Source organism: Haematobia irritans, chromosome 3, assembly GCF_050003625.1.
Source record: "Haematobia irritans isolate KBUSLIRL chromosome 3, ASM5000362v1, whole genome shotgun sequence".
In the NCBI taxonomy this organism is placed as follows: Eukaryota; Metazoa; Arthropoda; class Insecta; order Diptera; family Muscidae; genus Haematobia; species Haematobia irritans.
This window is the reverse complement of record NC_134399.1, coordinates 227,317,529-227,338,252: the sequence shown is the minus strand read 5'-3', so window position 1 is coordinate 227,338,252 and position 20,724 is coordinate 227,317,529. Positions and strand designations below refer to the sequence as shown.

Here is a 20,724-nt window from a genome sequence, read left to right as displayed (position 1 = left end):
GAGCATGGAAATGGTAAAGGCTGGGGTTTATGTGCATGTTAGTTGCATGCAAGCATGTGGTTAAAATGTTTGGTACGCTGTTTGTTAGTTATTTTTAAGTTTGTTATTTGCCGAAGGAGCTCAATCAAAAATTGTGATTGAAAATCTATTTGTATCTTGGAAAGAGGTGTGGTGGTGGTGGTGGTAGCAACAATAAACAATATTTATTTGTAGTTTTCACCTCCATGTATTACCTTTTTTGAACTTTCACTATCATCCTTTGCCTCAGCTATGTTGTTGGTTGAGGGATTTTTTTCTAATTTGTCTTCTTTGTTAGATGTCACATCACCGTTAGATAATTTCAATTTGTTCAGTTTGATATGAACTACGGTATCAATGTCATTGCTTGTAACCAGTGGTCTATCTAATGAACTCGGTTTACTTATTTCATTTTCAAGTGTACCATTCTTGAGAGGTTTATTCGATTCGATTTCTTCCGAATGTTTCGGCCTGCGCAAACGTGTTCGACTTAAGGTGACTGTTGGTACATCTTCTGTGCTAGACGAGTTTAGAACTTTTGCAGAACTATTGGACATATTTAAATTGCCGGCAGATCGGGTCCCACTAAGAGATCTTTTGGCTGCAGATGTGATGTTGTCTGTTTCATCGGTATCACTGCGACTATACAAACGACTGTAACGATTTCTCGACCTTTCAAGCAATATGTCATCGATAGTTGGTGTTGTTATATCGGTGGTCACTGTTCGTCCGCGATCCTCAGTTTCGTTGCTGGCTTCATTAAGCCCTGATCTAGAACCAGACAGTTCAGTATTCGGTTTATAGTTGGCCGGACTGTATTTTTCATACATGTCCAGACCAGAAGTGGCAACCAAACGCGCCAGGGATGAAGATGAGGATGAGCCTGGTGCACGTTTCGCATCTCTGCTGCCACCACCGCTATCTGAACCTGAAGGTGGCTTTTTAAAGACAGCCCTGTCATGGCCGTTGCAGTCATTTTTCAATAAATCCAAGGTATTTCCACGATTTTTCACCTTCATTTCATTCGTGTTGTCGTTTCGTTTTCATAGATGGGTGTTGTTTATAATGATCAGGCATCATAGTTTTGTTGTGGAAGTGGTTGGTGTGTTGCGTGGACAAATGGGCAAATTTGATACGATGACATATGTACACAATGGACCCAAAAACGACAAGATCAATTTCCAAAACATGAGATGACACAAAGAAGGCAATGGTATGACGAACGATGCATCAGTGTGAAAGCGGAATACGAGATGGATTGATATGATTGACCACAATAAAAGCCAATAAGTATCAACACTATATTATTATTTTATTTTTTAATATCCCCCCCATATTATCCACTATTTCAAGAAATTCCTTACATTCCGGTGATGATGTGAGAGCATTTACGTTATGTTAACATTTCACAAAATCCTCTGAACGAACTGTGGAATCATATAAAAGCACTACATTGTGGGATTTTTTACACAACCATCGTCATGTCATTGGATTAGATACACAACAGTACAGTGAGAACGTATGGAGTTCTGGAGTTTGAATTGAGCATGGGGAATATAAGAAAAATTGTTTTCTAGCACAACAACGTAACCGGGCGAAATGCATGGTGATCATACGCATACATATATAAGTTTGGTGTATTATTATAAACATATACGGGTGTGTGTGTGTGTGTTTCAGGATGTACTAAATCAAACAAAAATCATGACACTGTCGTGTAGCAATAGCAAAACAATAGTACATAGAAATGGGACAGTCCATCGAATTGTTAGATGTTGGCACAAAAACCAAACTGGGAATGTAATTGATCACTTGATTGAGTTGGTAGCTTCTAAAAAGTCAATGAAAACATGGGTATGTTGACCCAATCTAAATGATCAAAGCTCGCTCATGAATCGATTGAACGCATTTCAAATCGTGAACTAATGGTAGGATAGAGGGGAGAAGATGACCTCAAAGCTCTGGTTTAACTTACTCAAGGAAGTAAATAAAAGTATGTATTGTATATAGTAGTAGGAATAAGAAGAATGTGGATTACTCACTCCATATCGGCTGAGCGTAGTTGTATCATAGTTACTGCTGCTACTACTGGAGCCCAACGATGGTAAGATGCTGCGATATGTACCAACACCAGATGAGCCGCCGGTGAGGCTAGACGACGACGGACGATAACTTGTGGAAGAACGTGGAGAGTAAGACGAATATGAACTTTGATTTAAATAACTCAAATTTGGACTGTAGGAGGATGAGGAAGTTCCAAACTTTGATAGGCTAGAAGTACGATCTAAATATGATTTATAGGCACTGCTGCTACCAAGTCGGTCGCTTCCCAGTCGTGATGACGATGAATCAGCAGAGGAAACTGAAGATCCAACAGTCGATGATGACGTGCCGTATATGTTGCCACTGGCTGAAGTTGATGATCTGCGTGGCGAAATCACCGGCATATTAATGAAGTCGACACTTTCTATCCACCAATGCTAACCTAGATAAGTTAAATTAACCTTGTGTTTCGATACAGTCCAAATTTGTAAAAAGCGAAAAGAATGGATTTAAAGTCCTCTTAATTTTATAGTGTTTGTTCTAAAATAGTAAAAAAGAAATCACATTATTTTCAGATTAACAAATAGGTCTTACAATAGCAAAAACTACCCTGTGGTTCCCCTCATGGATGTTGGTATGATTCTTAATATGCCTCTCCTCTATTCTCTTTATTGGTTTTACATTCTTATACCTTAGACCAGAGCACCTTACTTAAAAACTGCAAAGATAAAATAGAATTTAAGTAAAGTATTTTCCATATTACATGTGATATTAAAAGCTATAAATTTGTAATTAATAATAAAACAATGCCCATGGACTAAAAATTGACAGAAGTAGCAATTATGATGTACAAGAAGTAGCCAAGTTAAAAAAAAAATTACTTTAAAATATTTAATATAATTTAATTTAACACTCAATACCCTTAAAAATAACTTATGATCCTTTTTTTTCTAATTGTTGTATTCATATAGCATTAGCTCCATTCGAGTATCAGGTAATTTTTGATAATTATCACAAATTTTTACTGAAAGTCATTCGTTTACTCCAAACAAACGGTAAAACAGAGTCAGATTCGGCATTTATGAGATTTTTTCCCAGTAAAAACTTGCAAGTGTGTAGTGAAATATATGATTATTTTTTCAATTGGTTTAAAAACTGGGAATTGGTTCATTGTACTTTGGTAATGAGCAAAGAGAGGAAAATCCTTGCAAGTTTTTCCTGGATATGTTTTACTGGAAAAGTACGCAAACAGACCTATTATTGTGATTGTTAAAAAAAAAAAAAGATGTGTTAAATTGGCTTGCCTCTCAATGAAGGTGGTAAACCAGAGTTTATAATTTTATAAAATAACACCAACACTTGTATGTCATATACGAACCTAAACGGATCTCCCAAAAACGATAAACTTTCGTGTCGCTTAATAAACGTACCGAACAATCATATTAAAAATATGCTTAATTTTTGGTAAATTGGCATTGGACGTTCTGGATACTACCTCTAGATATATTAGTAATTCTCTCACAAGATGGCCATTCATGCAAGGTGAGTTACAGAACCTAACTATCTATTGTACAGAACCTAACTATCTAAATTCTTAAAGGAGAACATCAGGAGAAACATCATTATAACAAAATGGCGTTTAATATTGGCCCTTTTAAACAATAAAATAGTTGAGTACTTTTAATTTTTATTAATTTTTTTTTACTTATTTTATCTTGATTGGTCATTATTAAAAGGCACCTATATAATAAGAAATACAAAGCTTTCTGAAACGCCTCTATTATGCCTTTCTCAATGCCACATTTATTCCTTCATTACCTAGTACAACAAGATCATTTTATTCACGACCCTTGTTAAATCAATCTACGTTATTAATTGTAGACTAGCAATAGGTTTACGGAGCAAGTTCACCGAAAGCATTTTGAACTTTTATTACGGGTACTGCTATGTAGTCGGTCGCAACAAGCAATATTTTTGGTGATTTCTCCTATGGATATGGCTAATACTAGAAGCAAACACTGGATTCGTGTAATTGATGAGTCGACTACGTACGGTTGCCTCCTTATATTTCACTCATGTTCTGATATGTTCGAAAAATTTTATATTGAAAGCACTCATCGTCCGCGTGCCGTCCCTCAAACGAAATGCAATTGTTATTTTTTGTACGAAGGGTTTGGGAGATTCTTACCAACAATTCGCATCTAATAGATTTTGTTATGAATGTTACAGACGAACATGGTTCTAACGAAGCTGCAGGTGCCGGTTGTATAACTTAAGTGAGATTGATAATAATTAAATGTTCATGAATTTGACTTGTGTTTTTATTCCCATTTATTAATCGAACTGTCCCATCACCCACTTTCCCGCCCCTTCCGACTGTAAGGGCCTCGTCCTCATAACGTAGAGACAGCGTACACACCATGATCCGGACCATGGCGGGGTGGAGGCAGAGGGATGTAACCAGCTACAGAGAAGGACTAGTCAGCCGGGTATATTACATCACAAGACCAAGATACTAGGTTATTCAAAAAAAATGTATTAGTTATCCAAATATGCTAAAATTCTGGACTTCATCACATCAATACTTAAGTTAGTGTCATTAATAATTTATTCTTTAGCTAAAGTACATTCTCTATTAATTATATCTATTTGAAAAATTATTTGTTTTTGTACTTCATAAAATTGGCATTTTTAATGAAAATGTATAATGGTTCGTGAAAAAATCAAAATATCGTGGGACCTGGAAAACTTTTCGTTTTATCTGGTGTACATTATCGAACAGGTTGACTATATTTTTCAGAAGAAATAACTATTTTTCGTTCTATAGGATAATGATATGTGAAATAACTTCGAAAACTTAATTTGCTTCTGTAAAGTTTTAAGCACGTTTTCTTTCAATGTTTCTCTCTTGAAGACGGAAGACACCTTTTCTCGAAAACGAATAGATTTAAATTGTTATTTATACGTAAAGGGGAACCACTTTGCGACGGGATACAAAACACAATTCTTTTTGTGTGTATGTATGTTTTTATGCACGCCAATGTACATACGCGCACCCACATAATTTTACAATTTCACACGCTAATATCACGATCAAAAGCAAAGCATATGTATCAAATAAAATTCACCATCATATACGAGTATGAACGACAAATGTGTTTTGTGTTTCGATTGATCTATAACAAGTAGGAATTTCTAAATTTTAGTTTATATATCATATATAAGTTAGAAGCATACTTTAATATTTCCACCTTGCATTTTATATCAAGGCTTTCATTTCACGTTGTATGATAATAAAATAGATGTGGGTATTTGTTTCGCTTATTAGCAAGTCATTTTTGTATTTTTTTTTAATAATGGAAACGTTTTTCAGCTTGCAATTTTTGTTATATTTTTAACTCGTTTCTTTGGCAAGGCTAACTATTGGAATTTTTAGAGCTTATCTAATATAGATATCTTTTGAGGATACGATAATTGTAAATGCCTTGATGAACTTGATTTCTTTTTTCCACCACACCACACTTTAAAAATAGTAATGATGGACCTAAAAATAAGTATATTCATTAGATGAACCAACAGTTCGTTTGTACGAGACAGGGCTTTTGAAAATGTAAAAGTTGAATATAAAGCTAGGTTTCTTCAAACTCCGGCATATATGATGGAAGGATGATATATGCATCTCTAGGAAGGCTCAAATGTGACCTTGTTCTAAAAGATGAAACTATTATATATAAATTGTTTCCAAAAGATGAAACTGTTATAAAAGCTTTAGTTAATGGAAGGTCTCTTTGGTATATCTTTGTTTTACCTATCCATCTCCAAGTGTTTCTCGCAAGCTGTAATTTGTTAAGTGTTTTGAGATATATATTCCCGATGTTCTTTTAATGTACCAAGATTTGCTCTTTTAATGCTAAAGCCACCGTGGTACAATGGTTAGCATGCCCGCCTTGCATACCCAGTTTCGACCAAACAGCAAAAAGTTTTTCAGCGGTGGATTATCCTACCTCAGTAATGCTGGTCACATTTCTGATGGTTTCAAAAATTCTCTAAGTGGAACGCCGTTCGGACTCCCTTGTCATTGATCTTAACATAGAACCGGACAGCACTCAGTGATAAGAGAGAAATTCACCACTGTGGTATCACAATGGACTGAATAGTCTATGTGAGCCTGAAATATCGGGCTGCCACTATACCTAACCTAACCTAGGTATAGTGTCGACGATTGATAGTATCATTTTCGTGAAAGAAATTACTTCAATTTTAAACAATTACTTTCGTGGTTAAAACAAAAAAATACGTTGAAGTTAGCTATCAACGAATTTCCAATTTTTGTATTATATGCTCGCCACGGACCTATGGGGGGCTAACTCCAGACGGATATTAAATATCACAAACTTAAAATCAATATCTTTCGTTCACATCAACGAATGTCACCAAACTTACAAATAAGTAGCAAAAAATTGTTAAAAACATGGCTAATGTATGACTGTGTTGTTTGTGCAGAAAAGTCAAATCAAGTCATAAAAAAAGAAACAAAAGTTCTATTTTTATAGCGAGCGATTCATGAATTACGCAAAGAGAAAATTTATTTTTCTCTAATGGATAAGGTGTATATTTTAAAATAAAATATAAAAAGACAATTATTACAGCCCTGATTAACATCATTATCACATTGCCATCGTTGTTATGATGATAGAGATATAAGAGTTGTCTGGCCAAATGCCCATGTGGGTTGTGGGTGGGACGACAAATGATGGCTTTACTTTTTCAATATTAGTGATTGTATTGGTTGGTAAGGCGACGGTAATAAGCACACAAACACACACTGCCACCACTTTTCAATGATCTCAATAATAATAATGATGTTCACAAATACGGTAGGTTGGTGCTGCTTATTCTTGGTAGTAGTGAGTCGAGGTCGTTTGCTCTCATTTTTTTCTCCAAAGTAACATTGAAATTCTTAACATTTTTCACAAAAACACTATCACCGTATTTAGCACATTTTTGAGACTCACACTTCTTATTAAATTCGATGAAAACGTCTTCAAAAAATTAATTTTAAGCTGCGGATATTTTTTTGGCCGTCGTATGAAAATTAGTGATGATATCTGACGAGTAACCATAAATTTTCACTTTGACATTGAGGTGCAAGAGTGTTGCCACATTTGAGTGAGATAATCAATGTCACTACCATGGTAGAATAAAAAAGTTGGAACAACCCAATAAACACAGGATGAGCGTTTTTCAAATGCAACAACTTTTCAGTTTGAGGGTAAATATAATTTTCAACATAAATTCAACTTGACTTGAAATAGCTCATCTTCAATACATCTTCAAATTGTTTGCGAATTACTTCCAATTTGCCAAAATGTTGACGAAATCTTTGAAAAGGTGTTGAATATAATATGAGAAAACTTTGACAAAACACTACCCTAAAATGCAACGAAAAAACCATGTGGTTTTCAATACTTATTTGTGCAACGAAGTTCGTGGTCAATTGCAAGAAATTAAAATAAAATGGAAAATTTTAGACAAATAACCAAATAGTTTATAAAAATAGGTAAGTGAAAATAAAAAAATGAAATAAAACTTTAAGGAAGTCACTAAATGTATATCTCTTTGAAGAAAACTAAAATTATGAATTCTACGTTCTTGAAAACATTAAAAAGCTGACCGATGAAAAAATGGTGGACAATTAACTGGAACTGCTTCAAATAGTTTATAATAATTGGTACGTCAATATGAAAAATTAGATCAACACTTTAGAGAAGTCTCTAAATTTAAATCTCTTTGCAGAAAACTAAAATCTTTGGATGCTACATTCTTGCAAACATTAAGAAGCTGACCAATGAAAAATGAGTGGCTTATCGACAAGAAAAAGTTTCCAGAAACATTACAAGTGCAACCAATTAAAATTGTTAAAAACAACAAATTGTTGAAATCAACAACTTCTGGATGAAAATGTGCATCACATCGTCAGTTTAATTCATATGCTATTATCAGTTTAAAATGGATATATTGTGAATTCCTTCTGCTGGAAATCAATTTTAACACGCGGTCCAGTACGTTCCTAATTTCAAATTGCCCGCATGTTAATAAATTTTAATGCTGTTTTATGACACCAACAGGAAGGAAATCGAATTATGAATGCAAAAGTCTTTACTAATAATGTTTAAGATATTTAAAGTTGTGTTGTTTTTTTTTCTTATATGTTGATATGTTTAATAAGATTATTATTTATCAATTGGTATTGTAGTATATTATGTAGTGTAGTGTATTATTATATATTTTATTTTGATGAAAATGAATAAATTATACAAAATTCATAGAATTTTGGCTTTGACTTTCAATTTGAAGTGGGGATATCATTCATACAAATTTAGGTTGAAAAGTATTTGCAACGATGTTAATTTTGAATTTGACTCGCATCGACAATTGTTTGACAAGTTATTGAGTAGCAATGCATTTCAATTTGAGGATAACACTTGAGATATTATTGCTAATGTGTTGAATTTCACTGTTGAGGGTAATGTCTGTTTTTTGTTGAGAACGCGATTTTCTCAACAATTTCTCAACTTGAATATTACCCTAATCCTTTGAAAAAAAGTTTGAAAAATTGTTGAAATTTAGCATTTTTCAAACGTTTGTGTTTATTGGGAATAGAGTTGAGTGTTATGCTATGTTCCCACTGACCCGTTTTCCTCATTCGTTTTTCCAAAACATTTCACCGTTCACACCGACTTGAGATGTTTTAGATTGACAGTTACCATGGAAACTATGGAAACATTTCACTGTTCACACCGACTTGAGATGTTTTAGATTGACAGTTACCATGGAAACTAGAAATTCACATATATGCAATGTATGGAGCAACTGTAGTTTATGGGCCCCTCACCGAATTACTTAAAATTTATATATGTTGTGTCATTCGGTGAGCTGATTCCAACAGAGTGACCCATACCCGCGGGAAGTACCCGGGACTTGAGATATAGCCCTCCGAAGGGTCAATAAAAACTTGATATATCTTGGTATCATATGAAAGCTTATTCAATGCAGTTTTATACGCAAAAAATATTTTTTTAATATTTAATTTAGTTTGGGAGATATAAATAAAAAAAGAAAATGTTTACTCAAATTTTTGTTATTTTCGTTCTATCCCAAAAAACTCTTCGATTATACCTGGCCTAGTTTCTGGCCTTTCGATTGATGTACTACATGTCTTTATAGGTCCATTTTTAGCAAAGTTATTGAGCTTTTATTCTGATTAGGAAACAAATTGTTTTATTACTGAAATAATTTTTGTATGTTCCCTGCCAGCATTTCAAAGTTCCATTTCAACCTCATCGTTACCACAGACTCGTAAATGTCACTTCAACCATCATGAAAAGGTACATCAAAAAGTACATGCAAGTAATTTGCCATCCCTACTGTTAAAAAAGCCATTTTTTTGTGAAACGCCAAGCGCAACCAGCTTGTTATATTTTAATTAAATAAAAACGAAAATAAAGTTCTGAAAACATAGATTATACGCTTAAAATTGTGAAAGGTATATTGGTGAACAATTTGGTGATTTTCCAAATGGAATAAAGTGATTGTTTTTCAGATATTTTACAGACACGCTGCCTCCATGGAATAAAAACACTGGTTGATAGACGCAGCAACATGTAACTCGCTACTTGTAACTCAACATCATCATTAATGCCAAAAATTATGTTAAATGTAATGTGATAGTGGTATAAATGTTATATTTTTAAGAATTTGTAAATGTTTAATCAAATTAATAAATATCTAAACAAACGTGTTTTACTCGACCACAATGATTCTTTTACAACTATCTTAAAATGCACTTTTTCTGATTGTTTGGAGGGTCCCTTATTGGCGTCGTTCTAAATTGATCTATAAAGGCACCTAATAATTGCACTCATGCGAAACATTTTTGTAGTAACTTGGCGTGGTACAACTTCTCAATAGTGACGGCGCTTTTCCGACGAGTTTTTGATGTCGTATATGATTGTTTTCGACGTAGTGGGGATTCTCAAAAGAGTCCCCAAATTCAAAAAATGTTGGCAGGGTTGTAAGTATTAACCCAAGAAAGAAAAGTGGCTGGCCGAACAGAGTCCAAAGTGGGCTAACGTGGACCCAAGGGGGAGTAGCAGGCCTTCAGCCGGGGTTTAAGACTTTCTCCTATGGACAGAGTACAAAGTGGGCTAACGCAGACCAAAGGGGGGAAAGTAGACGGCCTTCGGCCGGGGTTTAAGACTTTCTCCTATGGACAGAGTCCAAAGTGGGCTAACGCAGGCCCAAGGGGGGAAATGTAGCAGGCCTTCGGCCGGGGTTTAAGACTTTCTCCTATGGACAGAGTCCAAAGTGGGCTAACGCAGGTCCAAGGGGGAAAATGGAGCCGGCCTTCGGCCGGGGTTTGTGACTTTCTCCTATAGACAGAGTCCAAAGTGAGCTAACGCAGGTCCAAGGGGGAAAATGGAGCCGGCCTTCGGCCGGGGTTTGAGATTTTTTCTTTTGGACAGAGTCCAAAGTGGGCTAACGCAAACACAACGGGAGAAAATATTTCAGTAATAATACATTTTTTTTAAACTCAGATTAAAAACTCCATAACTTTGCTAAAAGTGGACTTATAAAGACATGCTGTACATCAATCGAAAGGCCAGAATATAGGCTTTCAATCTAAGACTTTTTGACGAAAACTTTTTGACTTTTGGGTAAAATTTTTCTTTTTCATTTATATCTCCCAAATTAAACTAAATATTAAAAAAAATGTTTGTTTATAAAAGTGCATTGAATAAGCTTTCATATGATACCAAGATTAGACAAAAAACAAAAGAGTTTTTATTGACCCTTTGGAGGGCTATATCTCAAGACCCGGGTACTTCCCCCGGGTATGGGTCACTTTGTTGGAATCAGCTCACCGAATGAAACAACATATATTAATTTCAAGCAATTCGGTGAGGGGCCCATAAACTGCAGTTGAGCCCAATGTATCTTCAAATACTTACCGCGAGCGAAAAGGGAAAAAATTTTTTCAAGTTATTTTCACATGTCCATGTTCTTCAAAGCCTTTGTTTATTCCTTTTTTGTATAAAAACTATTTCAATATTTTGACATATTTATTTGAAAACGGTTATGTTATTAGGGGTATATTCCAAATTAGGTGGGTTCACATTCTAAAATTTACGTGTTTTTGAGGAAAGCTAGTGTTTTGGACATGGTTTTTATATGGGGAAAACGACTCGTTTTGAAATGCTTATAAAGGGAAAACATTTCAAACCCCAAAACATGCTTGGTGAGAACGCCGTATTATATTCAGACCTTTTCTGGCAAACGAATTCGCAAAAATTTTGCGAATTGGCTTTTGGCGTGTTCCGGCCGTCGAAATAAATGTAGAGCGTCCCGGAAGGCGGTAATCAGTCCAGTGCAGAAACAACTAAGACCCATTAAAAAAAAAACGTTTAAAAAAACAATCAAGAATTTGTGGCATCTCCTTAACAACTGACTTTCGATGTTGTTGAAATATGTGCAAATCAGAAATTTGCGTACAAAAATGGATATTGATAATTCGACGTTGACATATTTTCAAACCAATGAAGACTCTGGTCAAGTTTGCAAAAAATGGAATCAATCAATGAAATCATTAAAACTTTCATTGTGGTTTAATATTTAGAGGGTTATATACAAATTGTAGTTGTTCTCTGGGATTAATAATAAATAAAATCAATTCATTTCATTAAATCGGTAAAAGTATTAGTACAAATATAATTAAATTCATTTTTATGTTCAAGAGTAATTGCCATAAATTCTTTAATGTGCACAATTGTTATTTATGCCAAATAAATTTTTAAATTTTTAGTCTTATTAATAATTTAATTGTTTTTTTTCAATTTTTTATTAGTTTAATAATTTAGTGTCATGTAATCAAAATTTTTGTTTGTATTTTTATTATCATTGTTATTAGTTTTACTTTTAGAAATTTAGTAGTTTCCCTGCCAACATTTTTTGAATTTGGGGACTCTTTTGAGAATCCCCACTACGTCGAAAACAATCATATACGACATCAAAAACTCGTCGGAAAAGCGCCGTCACTATTGAGAAGTTGTACCACGCCAAGTTACTACAAAAATGTTTCGCATGAGTGCAATTATTAGGTGCCTTTATAGATCAATTTAGAACGACGCCAATAAGGGACCCTCCAAACACTCAGAAAAAGTGAATTTTAAGATAGTTGTAAAAGAATCATTGTGGTCGAGTAAAACACGTTTGTTTAGATATTTATTAATTTGATTAAACAATTACAAATTCTTAAAAATATAACATTTATACCACTATCACATTACATTTAACATAATTTTTGGCATTAATGATGATGTTGAGTTACAAGTAGCGAGTTACATGTTGCTGCGTCTATCAACCAGTGTTTTTATTCCATGGAGGCAGCGTGTCTGTAAAATATCTGAAAAACAATCACTTTATTCCATTTGGAAAATCACCAAATTGTTCACCAATATACCTTTCACAATTTTAAGCGTATAATCTATGTTTTCAGAACTTTATTTTCGTTTTTATTTAATTAAAATATAACAAGCTGGTTGCGCTTGGCGTTTCACAAAAAATAAAATGGCTTTTGTAAAAGTAGTGATGGCAAAATACATGTATGTACTTTTTGATGTACCTTTTCATGATGGTTGAAGTGACATTTACGAGTCTGTGGTAACGATGAGGTTGAAATGGAACTTTGAAATGCTGGCAGGGATTACATTAACGGTCTCATTACATTTTTTAAGGTAAAATTGATTTGTCAGTAGGATATAGATATACGTTATAGATGTCATATTTATTTGATTTTTAATTATTATTATTAGTTTTTAAGAAATATTTGAAGTTTAACCAATAATATATTTTGTACGGATAGGGTCTCTGTGAGGTTATGTTACCAATAAAGTTGAAATAAATAAAAAACAATTAAAAAATCAATTCAGAACTCACAACATGTTTGCCCGTCTCCAATCATTTCATTTGTATTTCAACTTTGTGTCATACTACTACATATTTTTTGTGTCACATATGAAAGAGCTGTGTGAGCAAGAGTTTTTCGTTTAAATTAGCTCGAAAAGAGCCTATTTTCCGTGCTGCTCATTCGATTTGGCAACTTATTCATAGGGCTCCGAGAGCAAGTGCTAAAAACTGAATAGCATGTTTTTTGTTAAGAATACAATTTTCTCAACATTACCCTAATCCTTTGAAAACGTGTTTGAATTTTAGCATTTTTCAAACGTTTTTATTCATTGTGATTGTGTTTATTCTAATTTTGCACTGTTTTTGACCCAAAATCAGTTCCTACATCTAGTACGGGTATTCATTGAAAAGTACTGAAAATTTACTAGTAATAAATTTACCCACCCTGATGAATTTTATTACACAAAAAATAGCAAATTGATAATTTTAATTCTTTAAGTCACTATAAATCCTTTATTCTATACCAAAGAAAAACAATTCAGGTATTATCCGCGTAAACGTATGGAGCAGAGCTAGAAAATGTCGTATTTATGTCGATGCATTACACAGAGAATTGGAAATACAAATAAAAAATCCTCTAACAAATACCTACTTGTATTTGTTTCATGTAACAAAGTTACTGACCGTGCTTACTCCAGACGCAACGACCCAAAAAACCTTGATTCTGCTTTCAAGGTAATCAAATCGAAAGTGCGTGTGGAAGGTAAGTAAACACTGGCATTGCTTGCTTGTGTCAGCCAATCGCGTTCGTGGTCGCACAAGCAAAAAACTAAAAAAAATTATCTACACTATTAATATGGTGATGACCGTGGTCCAAAATAGTTTTAAACCTTCATATTGGCAAGAGTATACATGCAGAAATTAATAAGAATTAACTATTTCAGATTTTTTGGGTGGAGAATGTGGTCCAAACTGGGAACTTTTAGCTCCACGAGGCAATCGATTTTATTTCCCTAATGCCGTAGGACCAGCATGGCAAGGAGCCTCAAGTACAATTGCTTTAGATGCTCCACTAGAATCGCTGGTCGATTTTGATGGAAAGGTATTTTGCAATGTCTGCTGGTTATGTAACTGGTTAATTTCCTTTGTTTATGTTTCAGTGTACAGAAGAAAAGGCAATGCTGGAATTTACTGTGAACGAATGTCCCTCGCTAATCAAGAAATCATTGCATGAACTGTTCCCTGCCCCAGAGGTTGCATCTAGCGATAAATTAGCTTTATTAACTTTAACATTTACGGGAGATTCAGAACAAGGTGCTAGTAAGGTATGTAGTATATCCAAGTATAATTAGATGTCAAATAAATTAACACCTATGACTTAGAGAGATGTGTATCACACCAATTTATTGATTTTTTTTTTTCGAAGGAAAATTAATCTTAATATATTAACAATTTATAGAAAATACTAGTGTGGCTAAAAAAATATTAAGAGTTGTTAGATTAAATTTCGCGCGGAAATCTATTGGTCGTTGTATTTTCTACGTTGGTATGACTGTTTTGAAGGTTTACGAAATAGTGTAAAAATTTATGAACAGCCTTACCATTTTTAGCTCACAGCACACAGGTTTACAACTTTCTTTTGTGAGGATATATACCATCAGTATAAAAGAACTTCGTTCGTCCATTCTTTATTTCAGTTTGTTTTGGCTGCACGTGAAATAACATCCCGTCTCCGTTTGCATGGCTATTGGGCTGACTTCATGAATCCGTTCAGTGGAAAACCCTTCTATTCCTGGGCTAGCGGCAAAAACCTGTATAAAGTAGACAAACGCTTCCGTGGAATAAATATGAAACTGATGAAACACAATGATTGTGTTGTGATTAAACCCGAAGATAACGCCGAGAAAATATTTTCGGGTTCAATTTACACCAATGCCCCAGCAGACTACATTGAATTAAAGACGCTACTCGATAATCAAGTTTAGTATTAGTAGTAACCAATAAAAACCATGTATATTATTGTTTTGAAGAAAATTATTTTTGAAATAATTTCTTTTAGTTGACTTTTTGTTGATATTGTTTTAGACCAATTAATAACCAAATAAATTATTAATGCCAAGAGTTGTGTATTTTTAGTTTGTGTTTGCTATAAATTCCCATGTTGGTTATATATCACCGGACAATTTCTCGCAATGCCTCTCAACTTCCTTTAGTTTGTTAATTAAAAGTTGCAATTCTTCGGTGTTGCAAAAAAACTCGGCTATGGTTTCTCTTTCCCCATCTGAGGTCTGTTTAAACCTGCCGATATTTATGTAGAATCCAGGCTCTCGGATACTGCTTTCTGAGGTGGATGACTTTACATCGGCAACAATCCGCCACTGTAAGTCAGTTATATGAGGAAAGCTGTGTCCGACCTGTAGATGGCGTAAGATCAGTGACTTCTTATTATCTTCATACGTTTTAGTGAGTTCTTCTATCGTGCTACTGTTTAACTCGATTTCTTCCAACAACTGTCTGAGGTACATTCCTTCCAGGCAGTGCTTCGTTGACAAGCTGAACAGCGCTACAACAGCATACTCACTTTGCTTGGCTTTCGCACTATTTGTTGCGTAAATTTCCGGGACTGGAGGTACAGCTACAAATATATAGAACTTACTATCGATACAGAACTTCTACACCATCTAACAGACTTACTGGCTTGAGGGTGTAGAGTAAGTTTAACACAATTTGCAATAAGTTTTCGACTTGTCTCAATATCAATTGATGTTCCTAGGTGCTGAAGACCTTCGGGAGCGCTAATTGGTTGGATTTCAAATACGATTCCATTCTACAATATGGCAAAACACAAACAAGATAAACATTGAATCATATGATTTGTTCTATATATTATGACATTAGCGCATTAGTGATATAAGATATGAATATTTATGTAGTAAGTAGACTCGGGTTTGTTAAGACGACACTCATAGTGATGTATTGCATCCAATTGGGAACAACTGATTACGGAACCAAATGATAAGTTAGTACTAGACACGATGACACAGTTAAGGCGGAATTCAAGTTATAATAAAATTTGCAAAAAAGCTCTAAATCTGCTTCCATGGATTTATTGTTGATTGCAGTGACTTAACTCGAACTTAATGCCCAGCTTTAATAAAAAATCTTGTAAATGACATTTTTAAAACACAATTTTCTAGTTCGGTTTTCAAGATGAAAATCATGACGAAATCTTAATTAAAGAGACAGTACGCATCAATTGAGTTAAATTATGTGTTTTTAACCGAACTAAGTTTAATAAAGTACCGAAACCAGAACATAAAGTATACATTTTTTATCGAATAAGGCCGGTACTTGTTCTTGTCAAATGTATCCGGTTATATATACTGGCAATAACCGGTTGCTTTTTTACCATATGATCGGCAGTATAATTTCATAACTTCCCATGCTATGTGGTATTTTGGTATTTAAAGAGATTTAATTTGGAGACGCATAGATGGAATGAACAATGGCATTGTCAAGAGCTACAAAAGAGTTCATACCGAAAGATGCTGTTGTTATTACAGAGGATGAAGCCCTGACATATTAGTGGAAAATCGTATCAAATTGGGAGAAGCTGAGCGACGTGTATGTAATGGGATCCTTTTTTACTGCTCCAAAATAACTTTCTGTTACATGTATTTTAATAGGTGGTCTCTAAAATATGGTCCAGGTATCTTAGCAGCCTTCGCAACTGGTACTGGGATATTCGTCAACAATCATTACCGCAATAAATTACGACTTGGCACTTATGGTCGATTTTCTACATATCTTCCAATAGTGGTCATTCCTGCTATATTTACATTATCCTGCCATAAATTTTTCGTTCAAAGACCAATTTTACTTGAACCCATGGGCGAATGTCCAACCTGTGTCCAATTAAGGGCCATGACATTTCAAGCAGGATTTGGTGTTGTATATCCTACGATATTAGCACCATTTGCCGCTTGTATGTTTGCTACCCGTCATTACACATACAGACTACCCTCGATTACGGAGAATCCGAAGGAAGTTTTCCAACTACTTCGAAAGTTCACCAAACCAATTATTCCTATTTTAAGCGCTATATTGTGTGTACAAAGTTTGGCGGCAGTATATCTTACATATGAAGAGCAAAAACAGAATTTAGTGGTTTTGGCAAAAATGAGAATGTTTGAAAAGGAGGTGGAGCAAAATCTAGGCCTTTGACATGTTGAATTAATGTTTAATAAATTATTAAAGCAAGTGCAAAAATATAATTCGTAAAAACATAAAATGTCTTTTAAATCAGCTACTGAACTAAGCCATATTCTTCCCTTATTATTTGGATGCGTAATGAAATTTATAATTTTAATCTGTGTATTTCAGGTTGCTAGGTCCTTAGGTTAGGTGGCAGCCCGATGTTTCAGGCTCACTTTGACTATTCAGTCCATTGTGGTACCACAGATGTGAACTGCGAGGTGCTTGTTTTTCTCTAATAATTTAGCAAGAAATAACGACTACGAATGTGAAAAGAAAATATGTACCATACTCACCATTAGCAAACAATATTCTTTTCTTATTTTCAGAACTTTCCGGTTTCATACTGCGCAGAGGGAAAATAAGATTGTAAGATATAGTTTGGAATTCTTGTCTGCTAACACATTTGACATTCAGTGAGTTCAACTTTATCCGAAAGAATAAATGGCGATGTGCTTCTATAGGTTGATAAGATAAAGTGATGGTTCAAATAATTATGCCGTCGTACATAATCGGAGATGTCCAAAAGAAAAAGTCGGTAATAAATTAAAACAAGTTATTTGTTTCATCAGTTTTTGTGCCACAAAATGGAAAAACGCAGAAAAAGCATTAAGTAATTTGCAATTATCTTCCCTTCGATTAACTTTTAATGAAAAATTTTCAGCAGTTAAGTTCCTAACTGGTATATGGAATACATAGGCAAGATGGTAGATATGTTCATAGTACGGTTTGAAAGTTGGTTAGCCAAAGAAGAAATTAAACTAATGACACTAGATTACAAAATAAAATTTTTTCATGTACATTTGATGAGAGGTGACTTTTCTTACAGGAACAGTTTTTGAGATATTCCGTTATTTTTACTTTTTCGGTCTTTTTTCACTAAACAAAACATATCTCGAGCAAGAAATGTCCTATTATATCGTTGTTTGTACTTAAATGCAAGGTATTGAGATGACGAATTGTCAATTGGATATGTGAAAGTTATGTGGTTCAAAATATATCGATGACAATAGGGCGAATTTTCAAAAAAAAAAAATTACAGTTACTATTTGCCGCTAGAAAAGTTCAAATGTTGCTTTAGTTGATTTCTCTTCAATACATCTGGTTTTTCCAGCCGCTAAAATCATCAGCTGCTTAAAAACAATCACAAAACACTAGTGAAATCTTGCACTCATAGAAAAAAGTCTGCTAAAAACAGCAGTCGACGTCTGCTGTTATATTTTTGTACTTCAGGGCCAAATGAACAACAATTTATAAAATTTTTTCCCCAAAGCATATTTAAGAACCAAAAGTAGTTTTTGGTATATTTTTGCACTGTAATATACCTACAAGCTCCTAAATACGATCAGCAAACATTTTGTTTGCTGTTATGTCACAAATCGATAAATATTCAGATTTTTGGTCAAATACTATAGATGTTCATAAAATATTGTTTTAATGATATTGGGATAGCTCCTAAGTTGACATTTTTATTTGTTTTATGGCCAGTTTCTCATCCTCCGATTAATTTTAACCGGTGGATAGACCTCCGGTTAGTAAAATTTTTGTATGGTATCAGCTGTTTTATCGACACGATAAATAATAACAAGACATTGAGAAACTGGCCCTTAGTCAAAATAAAACATGTTTTAGTGTAATCGAGCTTAAAAAATATCAGGAAATGTTTGCTATTTCAGCAACCAGTGTCTGCTGTCCCTTTTTCAGCAGACTTTCTGATGTTTTAGCAAACTTTTCTGCTGTCCCTACTAACAAATTTATTTGGGTGTGCATAGCGCTCGATTATAATGGATTAAATAAATAAAAAAAAAATAATATGTAAATAGACGATAGAAGAGGAAGATATGAAATGGGATTGTTGTTATCAAAATTATAGCATGGCTGAACAAGAAGGTTAAATCATGGGCCCATATGATTACAATTTTTTTATTTCGACAAATTTTTAAGATGTCAAAATCATATGTTTATAGTGATTGCAGCTCTCCAAATGGCACTGCATAGCAAATGCATCTCAAACAAACTCGCGCATTCATAGCTGGAGAATTGTTCAAAGATGACTTGAGTATCTTGATAACATATTCCAGACCCAAAATACCACGCACATCAGTTTTTAAACTGCATCATAAACTGGTTTTGTTAATAGATGGCGAAGATCCATTTGACTGACTTCCATTCTTAACTTTGGTGGGTATTATAGTCTTATTTGTCTCATATCGGCGTTCCTCGGATGAATTATCCACTTCACAATCACTCATAGGTGATACAATTAAATTTGAACCTTTATTTTTCTCTGGATTTTAATTATTTTTTCAGGACAATTGAAAGAATAAATAATTACCACTTTTACCAATGCCATACGATTCTTTTATCAGCTGATTTTGACTTCTTAAAATTTTAAACAACATATTGAAATTTGTTGTTTTTGTTATCGTGATTCAACCTCCTTATTCAGCCATGGATTATAAAAGAGAATGATGGGAGATTGGCTGCTGAGCACATCAAACCATTTACCACATTAGTTTAATACTCGAACCAAACGCGTATACGACAAGTATTGACATAGCATTAAAATGCAAATAAAAAGAAATTAAGAACACGAAATAAATTTCCATAAAGGGGAAAATGTAATTTTTTTGTTGTTAAGGCCGGTATGCACCTCTAGCGAAAAATTTCATTCCCATAAGAAATGCATTGCTATTTATGCTAACGAAATTTTCGGTAGCGTTCAATTTCGTAAGCTGGTACGCACCTCTAATGAAAATAACAGGGTTGTCAAAAGCATATTTTGGCAGCAAACATTTAATTTATTACAATCATTGTGTGCGTAAAAATTTTAAAAGGTCTGTAAATAATAAACAATTTATTTGAGGAATATTTGGAACATATACTAACAATTTTTAAAAGCGATTAGCTGGTTTAAAATTTGTGTACACAGCCCTGTTTTTTTGTTGTAGACTTAAATAAATTTTTGCTACCGAAAATTTCGCTAGAGGTGCATATCGGCCTTAAGGTGTGTACTATGTTCTGTTTTCGAGTTGAAAACCACTTTATTTTCGCGATTACTTTTCCTTAAATAATCAAAATTGTAAATGATAACAAACATATTCCCATAATATCTTGCCGAAATTTAGAGGAACAAGAGACTGTGTATCAATTGAATTAATTTATCTGCTTTATATTGAACTGTATTAATAAAGTAACCGCGAAAATTTCAACTCGAAAAGCGAACATAGTACTTACCTTTAAAGGGGAAAATGTATTTTTTTTTTGTTGTTGCCTAAAATTTAACATTGTTTCATTAAGAAAATTAAGTTTTTCATTTAAAAAATACAAACAAAAAACAAATAAAAAAATTATAACGCATTTAACATAATTTTTTCATTAATAATAAAATGATGTTGATTTACAAGTGGCAAGTTACATGTTGCAGCGTCTATCAGCCAGTGG

General features: G+C 33.9%; 4 protein-coding genes and 2 long non-coding RNA genes across 6 annotated transcripts; 3 read left to right on the top strand and 3 right to left on the bottom strand.

Moving 5' to 3' along the window:
- Positions 1-203: 203 nt before the first annotated feature.
- On the bottom strand, positions 204-7,219 carry LOC142231477 (uncharacterized). Its single transcript, XM_075302086.1, has 4 exons — positions 7,077-7,219; positions 2,671-2,779; positions 2,061-2,601; positions 204-1,031 (listed from the first exon to the last, which is right to left on the bottom strand). Exons 3-4 carry the CDS (start codon positions 2,463-2,465, stop codon positions 204-206), a joined length of 1,233 nt encoding a protein of 410 aa, XP_075158201.1. The 5' UTR covers positions 2,466-2,601; positions 2,671-2,779; positions 7,077-7,219.
- Positions 7,220-9,387: 2,168 nt separating this feature from the next.
- On the top strand, positions 9,388-9,858 carry LOC142231714 (uncharacterized). The gene is made up of 2 exons (XR_012720880.1): positions 9,388-9,607; positions 9,665-9,858. It is a non-coding gene; the product is annotated as an uncharacterized LOC142231714 (long non-coding RNA).
- Positions 9,859-12,309: 2,451 nt separating this feature from the next.
- On the bottom strand, positions 12,310-12,941 carry LOC142230459 (uncharacterized). The gene is made up of 2 exons (XR_012720696.1): positions 12,581-12,941; positions 12,310-12,523 (listed from the first exon to the last, which is right to left on the bottom strand). It is a non-coding gene; the product is annotated as an uncharacterized LOC142230459 (long non-coding RNA).
- A 529-nt stretch (positions 12,942-13,470) lies between these two features.
- Positions 13,471-15,145, top strand: LOC142227995 (cobalamin trafficking protein CblD). Its single transcript, XM_075298266.1, has 4 exons — positions 13,471-13,789; positions 13,971-14,128; positions 14,187-14,351; positions 14,724-15,145. The coding sequence occupies exons 1-4, from the start codon at positions 13,606-13,608 to the stop codon at positions 15,009-15,011; spliced, it is 795 nt and encodes a 264-aa protein (XP_075154381.1). The 5' UTR covers positions 13,471-13,605; the 3' UTR covers positions 15,012-15,145.
- LOC142227997 (COMM domain-containing protein 3) lies at positions 15,043-17,944 on the bottom strand. The gene is made up of 3 exons (XM_075298268.1): positions 17,577-17,944; positions 15,721-15,853; positions 15,043-15,661 (listed from the first exon to the last, which is right to left on the bottom strand). Exons 1-3 carry the CDS (start codon positions 17,577-17,579, stop codon positions 15,192-15,194), a joined length of 606 nt encoding a protein of 201 aa, XP_075154383.1. The 5' UTR covers positions 17,580-17,944; the 3' UTR covers positions 15,043-15,191.
- Positions 16,452-17,317, top strand: LOC142227996 (transmembrane protein 126). The gene is given in 2 exon segments (XM_075298267.1): positions 16,452-16,650; positions 16,713-17,317. Coding segments are annotated over 2 exon segments (657 nt in total). The 5' UTR covers positions 16,452-16,531; the 3' UTR covers positions 17,251-17,317.
- Positions 17,945-20,724: the final 2,780 nt, after the last annotated feature.

What these genes read in the sequence shown, in the direction of transcription:
- LOC142227997 (XM_075298268.1), bottom strand. An exon ending in TACTCTACACCCTCAAGCCA is followed by an intron (nt 15,662 to 15,720) that starts GTAAGTCTGTTA and finishes ATATATTTGTAG; the next exon opens with CTGTACCTCCAGTCCCGGAA.
- LOC142231477 (XM_075302086.1), bottom strand. Translation starts at nt 2,465, where the DNA reads ATGCCGGTGATTTCGCCACGCAGATCATCAACTTCAGCCAGTGGCAAC. An exon ending in CTACGCTCAGCCGATATGGA is followed by an intron (nt 1,032 to 2,060) that starts GTGAGTAATCCA and finishes AATGAAATGAAG; the next exon opens with GTGAAAAATCGTGGAAATAC.
- LOC142227995 (XM_075298266.1), top strand. Translation starts at nt 13,606, where the DNA reads ATGTCGTATTTATGTCGATGCATTACACAGAGAATTGGAAATACAAAT. An exon ending in ATCGAAAGTGCGTGTGGAAG is followed by an intron (nt 13,790 to 13,970) that starts GTAAGTAAACAC and finishes TAACTATTTCAG; the next exon opens with ATTTTTTGGGTGGAGAATGT. An exon ending in TGGTCGATTTTGATGGAAAG is followed by an intron (nt 14,129 to 14,186) that starts GTATTTTGCAAT and finishes TTTATGTTTCAG; the next exon opens with TGTACAGAAGAAAAGGCAAT.